The sequence below is a fragment of the Antechinus flavipes genome, chromosome 5 (genome assembly GCF_016432865.1).
Source record: "Antechinus flavipes isolate AdamAnt ecotype Samford, QLD, Australia chromosome 5, AdamAnt_v2, whole genome shotgun sequence".
Taxonomy (NCBI): domain Eukaryota; kingdom Metazoa; phylum Chordata; class Mammalia; order Dasyuromorphia; family Dasyuridae; genus Antechinus; species Antechinus flavipes.
Window position 1 is genome coordinate 238,865,130 of NC_067402.1, and position 15,851 is coordinate 238,880,980.

The following is a 15,851-nucleotide window of genomic DNA, read 5'->3' on the forward strand; positions in this document are numbered from 1 at the left end:
AGGCATAAAGAACGAGACTATAAATAAATTAGAGGAACATAGAATAGTTTATCTCTCAGACTTGTGGAGGAGAAAGAAATTTGTGACCAAAGATGAACTAGAGACCATTACTGATCACAGAATAGAAAATTTCGATTATATCAAATTAAAAAGCCTCTGTACAAATAAAACTAATGCAAACAAGATTAGAAGGGAAGCAACAAACTGGGAAAACATTTTCACAGTTAAAGGTTCTGATAAAGGCCTCATTTCCAAAATATATAGAGAACTGACTCAAATTTATAAGAAATCAAGCCATTCTCCAATTGATAAATGGTCAAAGGATATGAACAGACAATTTTCAGAGGATGAGATTGAAACTATTACCACTCATATGAAAGAGTGTTCCAAATCATTATTGATCAGAGAAATGCAAATTAAGACAACTCTGAGATACCACTACACACCTGTCAGATTGGCTAAGATGACAGGAAAAAATAATGATGAATGTTGGAGGGGATGCGGGAAAACTGGGACACTAATGCATTGTTGGTGGAGTTGTGAACGAATCCAACCATTCTGGAGAGCAATCTGGAATTATGCCCAAAAAATTATCAAATTGTGCATACCCTTTGATCCAGCAGTGTTTCTATTGGGCTTATATCCCAAAGAAATACTAAAGAAGGGAAAGGGACCTGTATGTGCCAAAATGTTTGTAGCAGCCCTGTTTGTAGTGGCTAGAAACTGGAAAATGAATGGATGCCCATCAATTGGAGAATGGCTGAGTAAATTGTGGTATATGAATGTTATGGAATATTATTGTTCTGTAAGAAATGACCAGCAGGATGAATACAGAGAGGACTGGCGAGACTTACATGAACTGATGCTAAGTGAAATGAGCAGAACCAGGAGATCATTATACACTTCGACAACGATGTTGTATGAGGACATATTTTGATGGAAGTGGATTTCTTTGACAAAGAGACCTGAGTTTCAATTGATAAATGACGGACAAAAGCAGCTACACCCAAAGAAAGAACACTGGGAAATGAATGTAAACTATCTGCATTTTTGTTTTTCTTCCCGGGTTATTTATACCTTCTGAATCCAATTCTCCCTACGCAACAAGAGAACTGTTCGGTTCTGCAAACATATATTGTATCTAGGATATACTGCAACATATCCAACATATAAAGGACTGCTTGCCATCTAGGGGAGGGGGTGGAGGGAGGGAGGGGAAAAAAAAAATCGGAACAGAAACGAGTGTCAATATAAAGTAATTATTAAATAAAAAATTTAAAAAAAAAAAAAAAAAAGGATGTCTGTAGGACATCCAATAAGTAGTTGGAGTATATGATACTGAAAGTCAGCAGAGTAGTTTATGGCTGCCAAAATTTACATTGGATGTAGGATTAATCAAATAATTATCAGTTGAAGATAGGCACTTTTGATAAATTTAGACCAAAAAAATGCTATTAAATGTATTCCTCATTATTTTTGTTAGTTAAAACATACAGAGGAGCAGCTAAGTGGTGCAGTGGATAGAGCCACCAACCCTTAAGTTAGGAGAATCTGAGTTCAAATCTGGCTTCAGACACACTTAACATTTGCCATCTCTGTGATCCTAGACAAGTTCCTTAACCTCCATTGCCTCAGCAAACACCTCTCTATCCCATCCCACCCCCAACATGAAAGCTTTCTTACAGTTTTAGAGGTATGGGTTTACTTCTTTGAGAATATTACATTATTAGAAACAAAATGTTGCCAAGGAGGATTGTTGTTAAAAATAAAAGCAAAACAAAACCAGATCATAACAAGCTTACTCACAAGATACATTAATGTTTTCTTCTTGATAATTTATTTTGATTAATTGTTGGTTAGTGAAAAGTCAGCCCTTCCCCAGTCTAGCATCAACTTTTTCTTTTTTTTTTAAATTTTTATTTAATAATTACTTTATATTGACACTCGTTTCTGTTCCGATTTTTTTTTCCCTCCCTCCCTCCACCCCCTCCCCTAGATGGCAAGGAGTCCTTTATATGTTGGATATGTTGCAGTATATCCTAGATACAATATATGTTTGCAGAGCCGAACAGTTCTCTTGTTGCATAGGGAGAATTGGATTCAGAAGGTATAAATAACCCGGGAAGAAAAACAAAAATGCAGATAGTTCACATTCGTTTCCCAGTGTTCTTTCTTTGGGTGTAGCTGCTTTTGTCCGTCATTTATCAATTGAAACTTAGGTCTCTTTGTCAAAGAAATCCACTTCCATCAAAATATGTCCTCATACAATATCGTTGTCGAAGTGTATAATGATCTCCTGGTTCTAGCATCAACTTTTTCAACTTACATATATGTTTGAGGAACTGGGGCAGGAAGAGAGAAGTATACAAGCTGAGTTGATTATATAATGATAAATTGATAATTTGGAAGTTCTACAAATTCCTTTTTTGATGGTGGTTCAGTATTGAATTAAAAAACTTCAGAAGATAGACACCCAGTTATGCTGTATGACAATACCTTATTAAATCCATGGAATAACTTTTGGAGAGAATTTATAATTTATTTTTCATTTTAGAACAATAAAAATCTATAATAAATTTGTACTGAATGATGATGCCTGAAAATAAATAAGGTAGTTGAAATAATAAAAAAAAAAGATTATGGAACATGACAAATTAGAAGTTCATAATATTTTTCATAGGAAACCTAGTAATTATGAATAAAATAAAATCCTTGATTGCATAATAAGTTAAATAAAAAACTTGATTGCATAATAGATTTTTCATTCCCTATTTTAAATATCACATGTATTTTATTACTAACTAAATGTGATATCCAGAGTTGCCTTTAATTTTTTGAAAATATTTTCTAACATTTAATCAAAAAGTTGCTATAGATGCATATAGAAAATCCATTCTCAAGTAAATCAGCTTATTTTTTAAATCAACAATAAAGAAAAATGCTGCAGTGTGTAAGATTTTAGTTTAATAAAATTGGTTTGAGGAAGCATTTAAATTACTATATGAAATTTTTTATTTCTTTTTTCAGAAAAAGATGTTAAGAGAACAGACCGAACAAACAAGTTTTATGAAGGCAAAGATAATCCAGGATTGATTTTACTTCATGACATTTTGATGACCTATTGTATGTATGATTTTGATTTGGGTAAGTTCTCTTAGATTACCTTTTAAAGAGATTTTCTACATTTTAGAATTAAAAGCCTTTGTTGATTATTAATACCTGTTATTACTAATTCTTTATATACCTAGTGTTTTTAGAACCTGAATGGTTTTGATTTTTAACATTTTGTCCTATCCTCCTGCTTTCTTTTATGGCAAGATTATTTGTCAGTTTAGGTTAATTACTATATTTGCATTTCTCTAGAATCTTTAGAATGGTTTTATCCCTAATCTAAGCATCCCCAGTCATAACTTGCCAAATGGTATGTGTTTCTTTTCCCCTGCTAATTGCTTATGTGGAGACGTTTAAGTCTTTTCTCTTCCATTCAAAACTCTAATAGTTTAATTCAAGGTTTTAAAGCGGGCAAGCTGAAGTCTTCCTGGTTTTGCTATATAATTAATAATAATATAATATATAATTTGCTATATAAATAATTGCTATATAACACATTTATTAAATGCTTTGTCTTTGCTTCTTAAACTATGGTTCATGATTTCCTTTGGGGTTTTGTGACTGAATTGGGTGCTGTGAAATTATGATTTATTATTAGTAAATGTTTGATTTGTACATATTTTTTATATACTTGGGTCCATGTAAAAATTTCTTGGGTGAAAAGGGGTCACTAGTGGAAGAAATATAAAAAGATCAGGGTTCAGCTAGATATTCTGCTAGGTCATAGGTATACAAGTACAAAAATGTGAAACAATTCCTACTGTCAGTGTTATATTCTCACAGATAGGATAACCAGTACAGATAAAAAAATATATATAGCATAAATGTAAAAGTTAACAAATGCAAATATATACAAAAAAAGTTAAATACAAACCAGAAAATCTTTGTATAGAAGATGATTCCAAGTGACATCCTAAAGGAAAAGAGGGCCTCTTAAAGGTAGAGGTAAAGAGGGAGTGCATTCCAAGCATGAGAGAATCAGTTGAAAAGCAGAGATAGGAAGTGAAGTGTGGTCAGTCAGGAAAAGAGAGAAGGCTAGTTTAAGTTGTATCATATAGTGCTAAGAGGGGTATAATATTTAACCAGTTAACAAAAATAGATTAGTGTCAGATTGTAAAGTGGATTAAAAGCTTAGTAGAGGAGTTTTCCTTTTCATCCTAGAGGCAGTAGGATGATACTAGACTTGGTTGAGGAGGGAAGTCACATAGATTTATATTTAAAAGTTTCTTTGACTGCATTGCTATATATTGGCTGGAGTGAAGAGCAACTTGAGATTAGGGAAACTGACTTGGAGGCTCATGCAGTAATTTAGGCAAGAGGATCTAAACTAACATAGGTAACTGAATGGAGAGAAGAGATTAGATACAAAAGAAGTTGTGAAATTAGAGTTAGTAAGAGGAGTCAACTAAACAAGGTTGGAGACAATGCTGGCTTTAAATTAGTCACTGGAAGGGTGATATTACATTCAGTAGAAATAGGGAAGTTTGGGAGAGAGGAGAGTTTTAGAGGGAAGATAATGAGTTCAGTTCTAAATATGTTGGGTATAAAATATCTCTGGGACATTCAGTTTTGAAAAATATGATAAAAATTGTTGATGAGCCATTCTCTAATTGATAGTCAAAGGATATGAATAGACAATTTTTAGATGAAGAAATTAAAACTATTTCTAATTATATGAGAAGGTGCTCTAAATCATTATTGATCAGAGAAATGCAAATCAAGATAACTCTGACACACCACTCTACACCTCTCAGATTGGCTAAGATGACAGGAAAAAACAAGGATGAATGTTGGAAGAGATGTGGGAAAACTGGGATGATAATATAAATAATGTTGGTGGAGTTGTGAACTGATCCAACCATTCTGGAGAGCTGTTTGGAACTATGTTCAAAAAGTTATCAAACTGTGCATACCTTTTGACCTAGCAGTGTTTCTATTGGGCCTATATCCCCAAGAGATCTTAAAGAAAGGGAAGGGACCCACATGTGCAAAAATGTTTGTGGCAGCCCTTTCTGTAGTGTCAAGAAATTGGAAACTCCATCAGTTGGAGAAGGGCTGAATAAGTTATGGTATATGAATGTTATAGAATATTATTTTTCTATAAGAAATGATGAGGGAGGATGATTTTAGAAAGGCCTAAAGAGACTTATATAAACTGATGCTAAGTGAAATGAAGAGAACCAGCAGATCATTGTACATGACAACATCAGTATTACACGATGTTCAATTCTGATGAACATGACTTTTTCCAACAATGAGGTGATTGATGCCATTTGCAATAATCTTGTGATAAAAGAGAACCATCTACACCCAGAGAGAGGACTGTAGGAACTAAATGTGGATCACAACATAACATTCTCACTCTTTTTGTTGTTCACTTGCTTTTTGCTTTCTTACTCATTTACTTTTCTTTTTTTGATCTGATTTCTCTTGTGCAGCAAGAGAATTGTATAAATATGTTTATACCTATTGGTTTTAACATATTTTAACATATTTAACATAAATTAGATTGCTTGCCACCTAGGGAACAGTGTGGGAGGAAGGAAGGAGAAAATCTGAAACACAAGGCTATGCAAGGGTCATTTGTAATCAAATTATCCATTCATATGTTTTGAAAATAAAAAGCTTTATTAAAAAAATTGTTGATGCAGATTTGAATCTTGGGGGAGAGAATAGGGCTGGATTTTTTGAATAAGTAAGTCCTCATGCATAGAGATAATACTTAAATCTATGGAAACTGATGAAATTACCAAGAGAATATGGAAGGAGAAGAAAAAAGGGATCCAGAGCAGAATCTTGGGAAATACTCATAGGAAGCGGGAAAGAGATGGATTTTTTTTTTTTTTTAATAATGGGGCAGAGTATAAAATTTGGTTATGTACACACCAAATATCTTTGCAAAGTTACTTTATGACACTAAGTGCTGTTTGATTAATAGAAATACTACCTAAGTCAAGAGATGAAAAATTAAGGAGAGAAGAACATGGGATAGAATTTGTCAAGGAAAGCTTCTTGGAGGAAGGGAGAGTTTAGATTTTTCCGAATGACAAATGAAAAATGCAGGTTATAGTTTGAAAGTAATTCTAGTTGCTTTTTTTTTTTTTCCTATTTTGTCCAGTCTTGCAAACACATTCACTCATGTACTTAGAATTTTGAAGTCTTGATGACCAGCAAATAAGGTTTACCTTGCTTTGTTTTACTTTCTGAGCAGGCCTGTCCTATAAGTTGGGAGAAAAAAGTTCTTATATTTCTCTGGAGCCTAACCATTTTTGTGGCAACTGAATTTTACTTTAAGTTGAAAAGGACAATTGTCAATCAGGTCTTTTTCTCATTTTTGTTTTTCAGTAAGAACCTAAGCTACATGTCTTTCATATTTTTTGAAACTTTACTGTGGATCTTTTTTATGGTGTTGGTTCCCTCTGTTTAAGGGGACAAGGAAATGTGTACCAGGAAGATTTCTGTCCAACAGTTAAATAGTAAACAAGTTTTGATATTTTAAACTAAAAAGTTTCCTTGTAGCAATACATAATGATGATGCTCAAATGAAAATGTTTCTTAATTTAACTTCACTAATATAATTTAATGGATAAAGTTCTGGACTTTGAATCATGAAGCCCAAGATTCACATCCAACTCTTACACTAAGTGATTCTGGCCTGTCCAGTGCGAGCAGCTCCACTATCTTTAGATAATCGCCAGGTGATGTAGAGAGATCCAGAAAGTGGTGAATGGAAGGGACCAGATAGGTTAACTGGTGGGGCTGGGCAGCGAGCCTTTCAGACCAGTCTGGGTCTCAGTGGGGGAAGTGCAGGAGGCCAGCCACCACGGTGGTGTGAGATGAAGTGAATGAATCTGGTTCCGCCTCCAAGCGTGGGCTTCTTCTGAACTGAACTCACTTCACTTACAGCTCCTTTTTATGCTTTTAGAGGTGTGAATTGTGGGTTTCTGACTTGTGAATCTCATACTGAATACTGACTTGTAAATCTCCCGAAAGTGTGAACTCCAATGAGTACTTAAATACATTAGTGAGCTAGAGAATTTGCTAAGTACCATGCTAAATTAGGCAACTGACTTATTACTTTGTAAAGATTCTGACTTTGGCCAAGTTCCTTAACCTTCCTGAGCGTCTAGCTGTCTTTCCACCTGTTGTGTTGATCTAGTGTGTTTGTTGTGAGTGATAGAATATATGAAAATGACTTTGTAAACACCAGAGCTGTCTTCTGCTGCCATTGTTATTGTTATTAGATGTGTCCTTCAAAGTTTTCGTTTCATTTTAAGAGGGATAATATTAAGCTTGGTGAAAGTTTTCTTACCCTACTATACCCCATTCCCCTTTTACTCCACATGTTAATTTTCTATGAAAACAACTTTGATGAAGGGCTTACAATTGTGCTTGTTAATGTGTATCAGTCAGTAGTACTCTAGAATCTGAAGTGTTATTAAGTGCTGATTTAATCAACTTTAATCTTTCTTTAATTAAAATGAATTTATACATTAATTCTTACCCCTGCTGCCCATGACATACTTCAAAGGACATCAGGTTTAAAATAAAATGCATCAGAAAAACAAGATTAATTGTACTACTTTCTTCACAGTGTGCATTAGAAGTATATCAGTGGTTCTAGGCTTCAAATTATAATTAATTCTTCAGAAATTTTTAATTCTGTAATAACTATATTATCTTTGGAAGTCTTTAAAGACTTTTTTTTACAATGGAGAGGAAGTTTGCTTTTGAAGCATTTTTATAGTAATATTTTGGAATAGGGAAAATATTTTCTGGTCTGGTAAAATGATTTTTTTGGAGGAGACATTATTTAATTCTAATTTGCTTTAAAATAATTTTATGTATAAATTTTATCTTAGTTTCCATTAATTGGTACAGGTATTTGCAAGATTATAAGAAAGTATAATTTTAAAAAAGCATACAATATAGAAAAGAAATTGTAAAAGATATAGTTCATGTGTCTGTAAATTTAGTAAGTACCAAGTTTTGATCATGGGAAAATGTGTGGATATTGTTTTCACCAACAGAAGTGGTTAAGTTAGAGAAATAAGATTTAGTGCTAAAAACTGAGATTATCAAATTCAGGCTTGGGATAGAATTTAGAAGCACATAAAAGACTATGAAAACAATGTCAGCGAAAGAATTGAAAGCATGAGGCATGTATAGGGGTTCTCAAGATAATACGGAGGAGAGAGTAGTTTAAAATAAAGCTCCAAAGGTATAGTGATGTTAGAGGATCTGTTTAGTTACTTGATTATGCAGTTTGAACTTTTTGGTACACAGTAGGGAAGAGAGTGGAGCATAATGATAACTGTAAGAAGTGACAGTTGACTTGAAGTAAGACTGAAGTGAATACAAAAAAGCAAGCACAGCAATCTTAACTATTTATTTCAGGAACAAACAGTTCCTTCTTAAGCAGAATATAGACAGTTTCCTCTTTATGGAAATCTGAGTTACATCAGGAATTCTGAAGGAAATCCACTATCCCAAAAAAACGTATGCTAACTTTACTGTATGATATTGCACTTTCTGTTTTCTCTTTCCCCTTAGCAGGGTGTTCAATAGTACCCCTCTCCCCCATCCCCCCCAAAATCTAATTAACTCCTCCCCCCTAAAAAAAAATTAAACTCCAAACCTGCTGCTGGACTTGGAGCTTGGTTTGAGATCTCCTATATTGAATCTTTTCTTGCTCTATGTACCCACTCATGTTTGTGGTCACATGTGTCTGTTTTCTCTCTCTCTGAACATATCTATCCCTAGCCTAGTGTGTTACCTGTCCTTTTTTGTCTGTGTTTGGTCGGGAAATATCTGCCCCATTGTATGCTCTTCTTCTCAGTTCTAGCTAGATTCCAATGTAGCTCCCCTGGACTCTGTGTGTTCTTCCTTTTCTTCTTACTTTTATCTGTCCCTGGCTCTCATATGTCCTTAAACCCTTCCTCCAAAGGCATGGAGCCTTTTTCTGGTCTTCTTCTCTTCCTCCCTTTTCCATATTTTTGGGCAAATTTGCACTGCATATAGATTGATTTATCTAGAAGTCTTTAGAATGGTCCACTTTATATAAAATGATAACTGTCTATACCTTGATAAAAAGCCACAGTCATAAATGAATTACCAATTAGTACAAGATTGATATTTCTAGGGGCAGCTAGGTGGCATAGTAGATAGAGCACCAGCTCTAAAATCAGAAGGACCTGAGTTCAAATATGGCCTCAGACTTTTAACACTTCCTAGCTGTATGACCCTGGGCAAATCACTTAATCCCAATTGCCTCAGCAAAAAAAAAAAAATTAAAATTAAAAAAATATTTCTAATCATGATCCGAATCAAGATAAAGTTAAAATGTTTAGCATATATTGTATAATGAAGGCAGAACAGTATGTAATACATTTTATAAAGTTGTTCATTTAAAGTAATTAAAGTAGAAAATAAGCTTAAAAGATATGAACCTTATGCTTTATGGAAGACTCAGGGAGCCAGGGTAACTCTTGCACCAGGAGTTTTCATGTAGCCTAGTTCACTTTATAGAAATGTTACTACTCAACATTAGAGTGAAAATAACAGATCCTTGATACTGTGTCCTATTGAGTCAAGCATCTGACTTTTCTAATTTAACCCAATATTTAAGATGCCCAGGACAAACATGAAAAGGTTTTGTTACAGGTAGCTTTTTCTTTTCATTTTTTTGCTATTCCTCCAAGTCCAAGTTTGACATTGAAGTAGGCAATATACCAAGCTAAGACTTGTTCTAGATCCAAGTCTGCTACTGTCTAAACCTATGTAATGCTTTGTTTCCTCATCTGTGAACTCTGGGTCCTCTCTATCTCAATCTCATCTAAACTCTGGTTTCTTTTAAGGATCAATTCCTGTGCTCTTCTTTAGGTAAAACTTTTCCTATCCTCCCGGTTGTTAGTGGTCTTTACCTTCTCACATTGTCATAACATATTTATGTGTTTATATATTGAATCTCCCCAGTATGATGAAGGATTTTGTTCTTGGGCCTTTATTCTCAAAGAGTATTGATGACATCATGAAGACATTTCGTAAAGGGAAATAACTTTTTATAATCTCTAAAGTACCCAGGCTTTATACTTATAAGGCACTTAATAAATGCTTGTTTTAGAATTTCTGACAATTATGTAGTCAGACACATGAAAATAAGGGAGAAAGTAGAATGAATCTTTAAAATAATCTTTTAACCTTTGGAGTTTTTTCTCCTACTAGATAGGTGACCTTCCAATCAAGAAAGTAAGACTCAGAAACCGAGCAATCAAAATGTGATCTGCCATCTACATCCTTTATTCACACAATTGATAATGTAGCAATTTGATTATGCTGCTGCTTTCTGCTTCATCAAGTAACACAAGATAAATCACTGTTTTTGCTTTTAAAAAATATTAGGTTGTTTGTTTCAACCAACTCCTCAATTGAAAGAGTAATAATATGCACATCAAATTAATATGATGACCAGATAAATATTTCAGTTGATAACTTATTAGAAAAAAAAAAGAACAAAAACAAAAAAAAAAAAACCACTTTTCACTTTGTTTTGGGTTGGGTTGGGGTAAAGGATATGTAAAGATTGTAGCTGTTTTTAGTTTTTGAATAATTGTTACTTGGGAAAAGGATTTGAATTGTTCTGCTATTCCCCAGAGAACAAAAGACCAGTTGATTAAAGTTACAAAAAGCAGGTTTCCTGTAAATTAAGGAAAACTTCTGATACTTAAAGAGTTGTTGTGCAGAAATGTATTGGGAAACAATTTTTGTTAAATTTATTATTAAATGTCCTCAGTCAGAAATTAAAGATAACTTCCTTCCAGGAATTTATAAATGAATTCAGGCTTAGGGTAAGTGAGGAGATTATGAAGTACTAAGAAGGAACATAATAAGTGCTACAAATCAGACAGTCCTCCCAGACATGGAGGACTGTGTGGTTCCCTAATCCCATAGGCATACAAGTGAATTGGGGCTCAGATATAGTGTGATGGATACCCAGATTCAGACCCCAAGTCTCTGGGTCTTTGCTTTATTGTTTTTGTTTGTGGTTGATGAGCAGATTCACAGGGACTAAAAGGGAGAAGGATCTTAGGGGCTTCAATTCCTCTTGCCACACTCCCAATGATTATAGTCATTATGATTAGGAAAGTTTGCTGACCTTGCACATGTGAATTAGATTAGATTTTCTAAGCTAATTTTAGGAGAGCTTTTTATTACTTGTATAAATGAAGTTGATTTAATATTGGGTACATAGGGATATAGGTAAGTTGTATAAGTATATTTCTCAGTATATACATGACAGTAAAACAGTCATTTCTGTTGGTTAGACAGAATTAGATCTTCTTATTTTGCATTGCCATGATTCTCCCTTTTCATGTCATTTTTGTTTCATATTCTCACCCATCATCCATATGAAACCATATGTATTAAAAAAATCTACTTCAGGTTTTATCAGTACTTTTGTACGTCAGAGGAGTAATGCAATCTATTGCTAAATTCACCAGTTATATCCTTTTGGCCAATAAAATATAAGAAATCTGGGACCACACAGGAATCATACTCTTTGTTCTAATAATTCCTAATAGATTATAAAACTATTAGTGGCATTGTCAATCACAGTAATAATAATAGCTCTGTCTCACATTTGGTAATAAACTCTTTACAGTGGCCTATCCCTTGTGCCAATCTACACTCCCTATCACTTTTAGTCTGTTGGGGGTCATGGAGTTGGGGCCATGGGGAGTTGGCCCCAACTCCCAAATGGAACAGGCCTTATGAGACCAGCACTGCCTGTCCACTTGAATGGTGAAGACTGTGAGTAATGAGAGGTGAGAGCCAAGGTGGTGTGAGACTCTGCTTTATTACAGACTGCAAGTCCTTTTATCTTCTCCGTGCCTGCTTCTACTTCCTACATCATATGTAAGCACATTCTAACCTATAGTAGATACAGGATTCTCTACAGAAAGCTACACATAGATACATTGTGTGCATTCCTTTCCTAATAGGGATATTCAAGGTACTCCTCACCAACGTCCATCACGCCTCTCCTGGAATTGCTTCTTTGGGTGGGACCCCTTCCTCCCAACCCCAAGACTGATGGGAGGTTGACAAGTCCTCTTACATTAGTCCAAACTTTTCATAATTTGAGACAAATCCTATGGCCAACTAGTACCATTCTGAGAGTTTAAGGGTCTAGATTCAGTTGTCCCTGAAGGGTAACTATTGGTACTGTGATACAGAGAGTTCTCAAATCACTTAACAGGGAAATTGAGATATGTCCTTGGGCAAACCCATTAGTTAGGGGGTTTGAAATGAGGAAACTTAGAAGAGTTAAGTGACTTGCTCAGGTTCACAGAAGTGGAAGAAATAGATTCAGACTCAGGAGAGTTCAAGCTTAAGAGCCAGTATTTTTCCATCTATACTTTATGGTCTGTCTACATGATCAACATTATTGATCAATAACTGCCTTATTGCAGTTGAGCTGTTAATTTTCACTTAGTTTCTACCTTAGGTCCTGAAAATATTAAGAAAATCAAGTTGTTAAAATGAGATGTAGAGCTAAATATGTCACTATTAATATAAGTAATGATTTTGTTATGTTTTCTCTCTATCCCAGTCAAGAGAATTATCAAAGGAATTAGAGTAAATCATAAACTTCAAATCTTTGAAACTTTCAGAGTGAGAAATAATTTCTTGGAACAATTAGAGACAAGAACTTAGAATTTTTTAATGACTACAAGGAACATCAGACCTTTTTGGCAAACTCCCTTTTTAGTATTTGAGGAACCTAAAGCTTATTAAATTTATTGATGATATGATTTGGCCAACATCAAAAATCCAGTTAATGATCCAATTCAAATAACAACTTTACTTCTAAGTATTTATTTAATATGACCAAAATAAAAAATTGAACAGTAATGTTAAAAAATTGCTGATACTACCTTAACTTAAATGATCTAGTATGAATTTTTTTTAACTTAATAAAAATCCCTGATCTACCCAGTCTGATTGAAGGAACTCACGTGAATTCAAAATTTAAAAAGAAAGAAAGAAAGAAAGGAAATATGGAACTATTGCTAAAGAAAACAAAATTCTAAGACTAGCATTTTGTTTGTTTTTAAGAACTAGCTACTTCATTTTGTGTTGACAAATGTGTCTGAAGTGCATCCCAATTATGTTGTTCTAGTGTGAAATTTATAGCAAATGTGGGATTTGTGACAGGATCATGAGTAGCATCAATAGCAAAAGAAGAAAGTGAGGTATAAAAGTGAAGAAAAGACATATTAGTTGAACCAGTAATAGAGTAATTGGTTTAGAAACATTGTTGCTTATGCTTTCTGGATAATATAGAGAAGGAAGATAAAAAGGTGAACAAAAATAGATTTAAAAAAAAAGTATTACATGATTTTGTATGCATTAACTTTTAGATCTGCTCTTTTGCTATTCCTCTTATGTTCAGTGAAAATTAGCTTATTGGAAGGATAATTTGTATAAAAAAGATTAGTAAATATAATTATACAATTACTTTAGAAGTTCCAAAAATAATTGGGTAGATTAGTAATGGAATGGAGCACCCATTATTTATTTTCCCAAGAATTGAAGAGAGAGTGTGTGTATATGCATGCAGATATGTTTAAAATGTTCTATTGAGATTATGGACAAGTAACTCAAATTCTTTAGATTCTAGACAAATCTCTAGAACTATAAATTGCAGAGAAGTTATGAACCTTTATTGGTGAAGGGAGTTTCCTTATCCAGGGATTCCAGATACCAGTGAAATAAAGGGATCCAGTTCTTATTACTCTAAGAAGTATCTATTTACCAATAGATTATAGTTTTTAGGTAAATTTAACCTGTTATATGGACCTGTATGACAATTTAATTCTGCTTGATATTCTGATTAATCAGCAAGCAATTATTAAGCATCTTTTAAATACCAGTCACCATATTAGACATTGAGGGGCAAAGACAATAGTGAAAGTCCCTGCTTTCAGGAAACTTATATTTGATCAAGGGATACAGAATGCATATATAAGTATATTCAAAATAGAAAGTAATTTCATGGATTAATGAATATAATTATAAGGACAGCTCTCTTGTAAGAGATGGTGTTTGAATAAAGCCTTGCAGCAAACTAGAAGAGACTGAATCCTAGGAACGAGGGACAGGGAGGGAGATGAGGCTATGAAGTATTGTTAGAGGAACAAGAAAAAGGTCCATGTGGCTGGATCACAGAGTTCATGAAAGGGAGTAATTTATTTAATAAGTCTGAGAGGTATAAATTTAGATCCAAGATGTAGAGGGTTTTAAATGCCAAATAGAATTTTGTATATGACTTTGCAGGTAGTAGGGAGATACTGGAGTTTATTGATTATATCAGATCTGTGCTTTAAGAATATTATTTTGGCAGCTCTGTGAAGTATGTATTAGAGAAGGTATAATCTGGAAGCAAGGAAAATAAGTTAGAAGACTATTGCAATAGTGCAAGTGAAGGGGAACTAGAGTCTAGAGAGAAAGGATTGAATGAGAGTGCTTTTGTGGAGATGGAATCAATGGGATTTGGCAATAGATTGGGTATTTAGGAATTGAGAATGATTTTAGGGTTATGAACTTAGATAATTGGAAAAGTGTTGGTATGCAATGGAAAAATAGAACATTTACATCCATAATTGACCACATTCCACTTGTATGTCCCATTAGCATTAAAAGTAGAATATTCTCAGGGCAGCTAGGTGGTATAGTGGATTGAGCACCAGCACTGAAGTCAGGAGGACCTGAGTTCAAATCTAGCCTCAGACTCTTAACACTGCCTAACTGTGTGACCCTAGGCAAGTCACTTGACCCCAATTGCCTCAGTCAAAAAAAAAAACCCACCAAAAAAACCAAATTTTTTTTAAAAAGTAGAATATTCTCTTTCCCCCAACCCTATTCTACTTTCTCCATTATTTCTGTTACCATTTACTCAGTTTCCTTTGGGATATTGGGGCTATTTTTGCTTCTTCTTTCTCCCCACTCCCCCAACTAATCAATTTCCAGGTCTTGATAACATGTAACATTTCTTAAATATTTACCCTATTCTTTATCTTCTCACAACTCTAGTATAAACTTTTATCAATCTTTAGGATTTGTTTCATTTATCCTCCTTGTCTTTTCATAGGTCTTACTGCCTTTACTACCTCTCTCATCTTCCATCTGTCCTTCATACTGTTGGAAGAATAGTCTTTCTTATGAGAGACAGCATGATATAGTTGATAGAGTGCCAGCCTTGTAGTCATGAAGATCTTGATTCATTCATGTCCTGCTTTTGACATAGACTGGCTGTGTAATCCTGGACAAGTCATATAACCATTCAACATTTCAGGCAACTCTTTTGAGATTATAAAATTAATACAGATCTAAAATGATAGAGGAAACTCTCTACATCCTCAGGTTCTTTTCTGTCCTCACAAATGCAAATATTTTTAAATTGCTGTAAGGGGTGAGAGGGATAGTTAGATGTCACAATAAATAAAATACCCCTCTTGGAATTAGGACTTATCTCCTTGAGTTCAAATTTGACTGCAGAAGACACTCACTAGCTGTGTGATCTTGGGAGATTCACTTAATTCTGTTTGCCTCACTTTCCTCACCAGTAAAGTGAATTAGAGAAGAAAATGGCAAGCTACACTAGGATCTTGACCATGAAAATCTCAAATGGAGCTATAAAGAGTTGGACATTGAAACAATTGGTCCACAATAAACAA

General features: G+C 34.1%; 1 protein-coding gene across 3 annotated transcripts in view; it reads left to right on the forward strand.

The window, feature by feature from the left end:
- Positions 1–15,851, forward strand: part of TBC1D15 (TBC1 domain family member 15) — a 98,203-nt gene that overhangs the window by 69,585 nt on the left and 12,767 nt on the right. For all 3 annotated transcript variants that reach the window (XM_052000763.1, XM_052000762.1, XM_052000764.1), the window contains one exon: positions 3,028–3,144. In XM_052000763.1, coding sequence (XP_051856723.1) covers positions 3,028–3,144 — 117 coding nt within the window. The remainder of the gene's footprint in view (positions 1–3,027; positions 3,145–15,851) is intronic.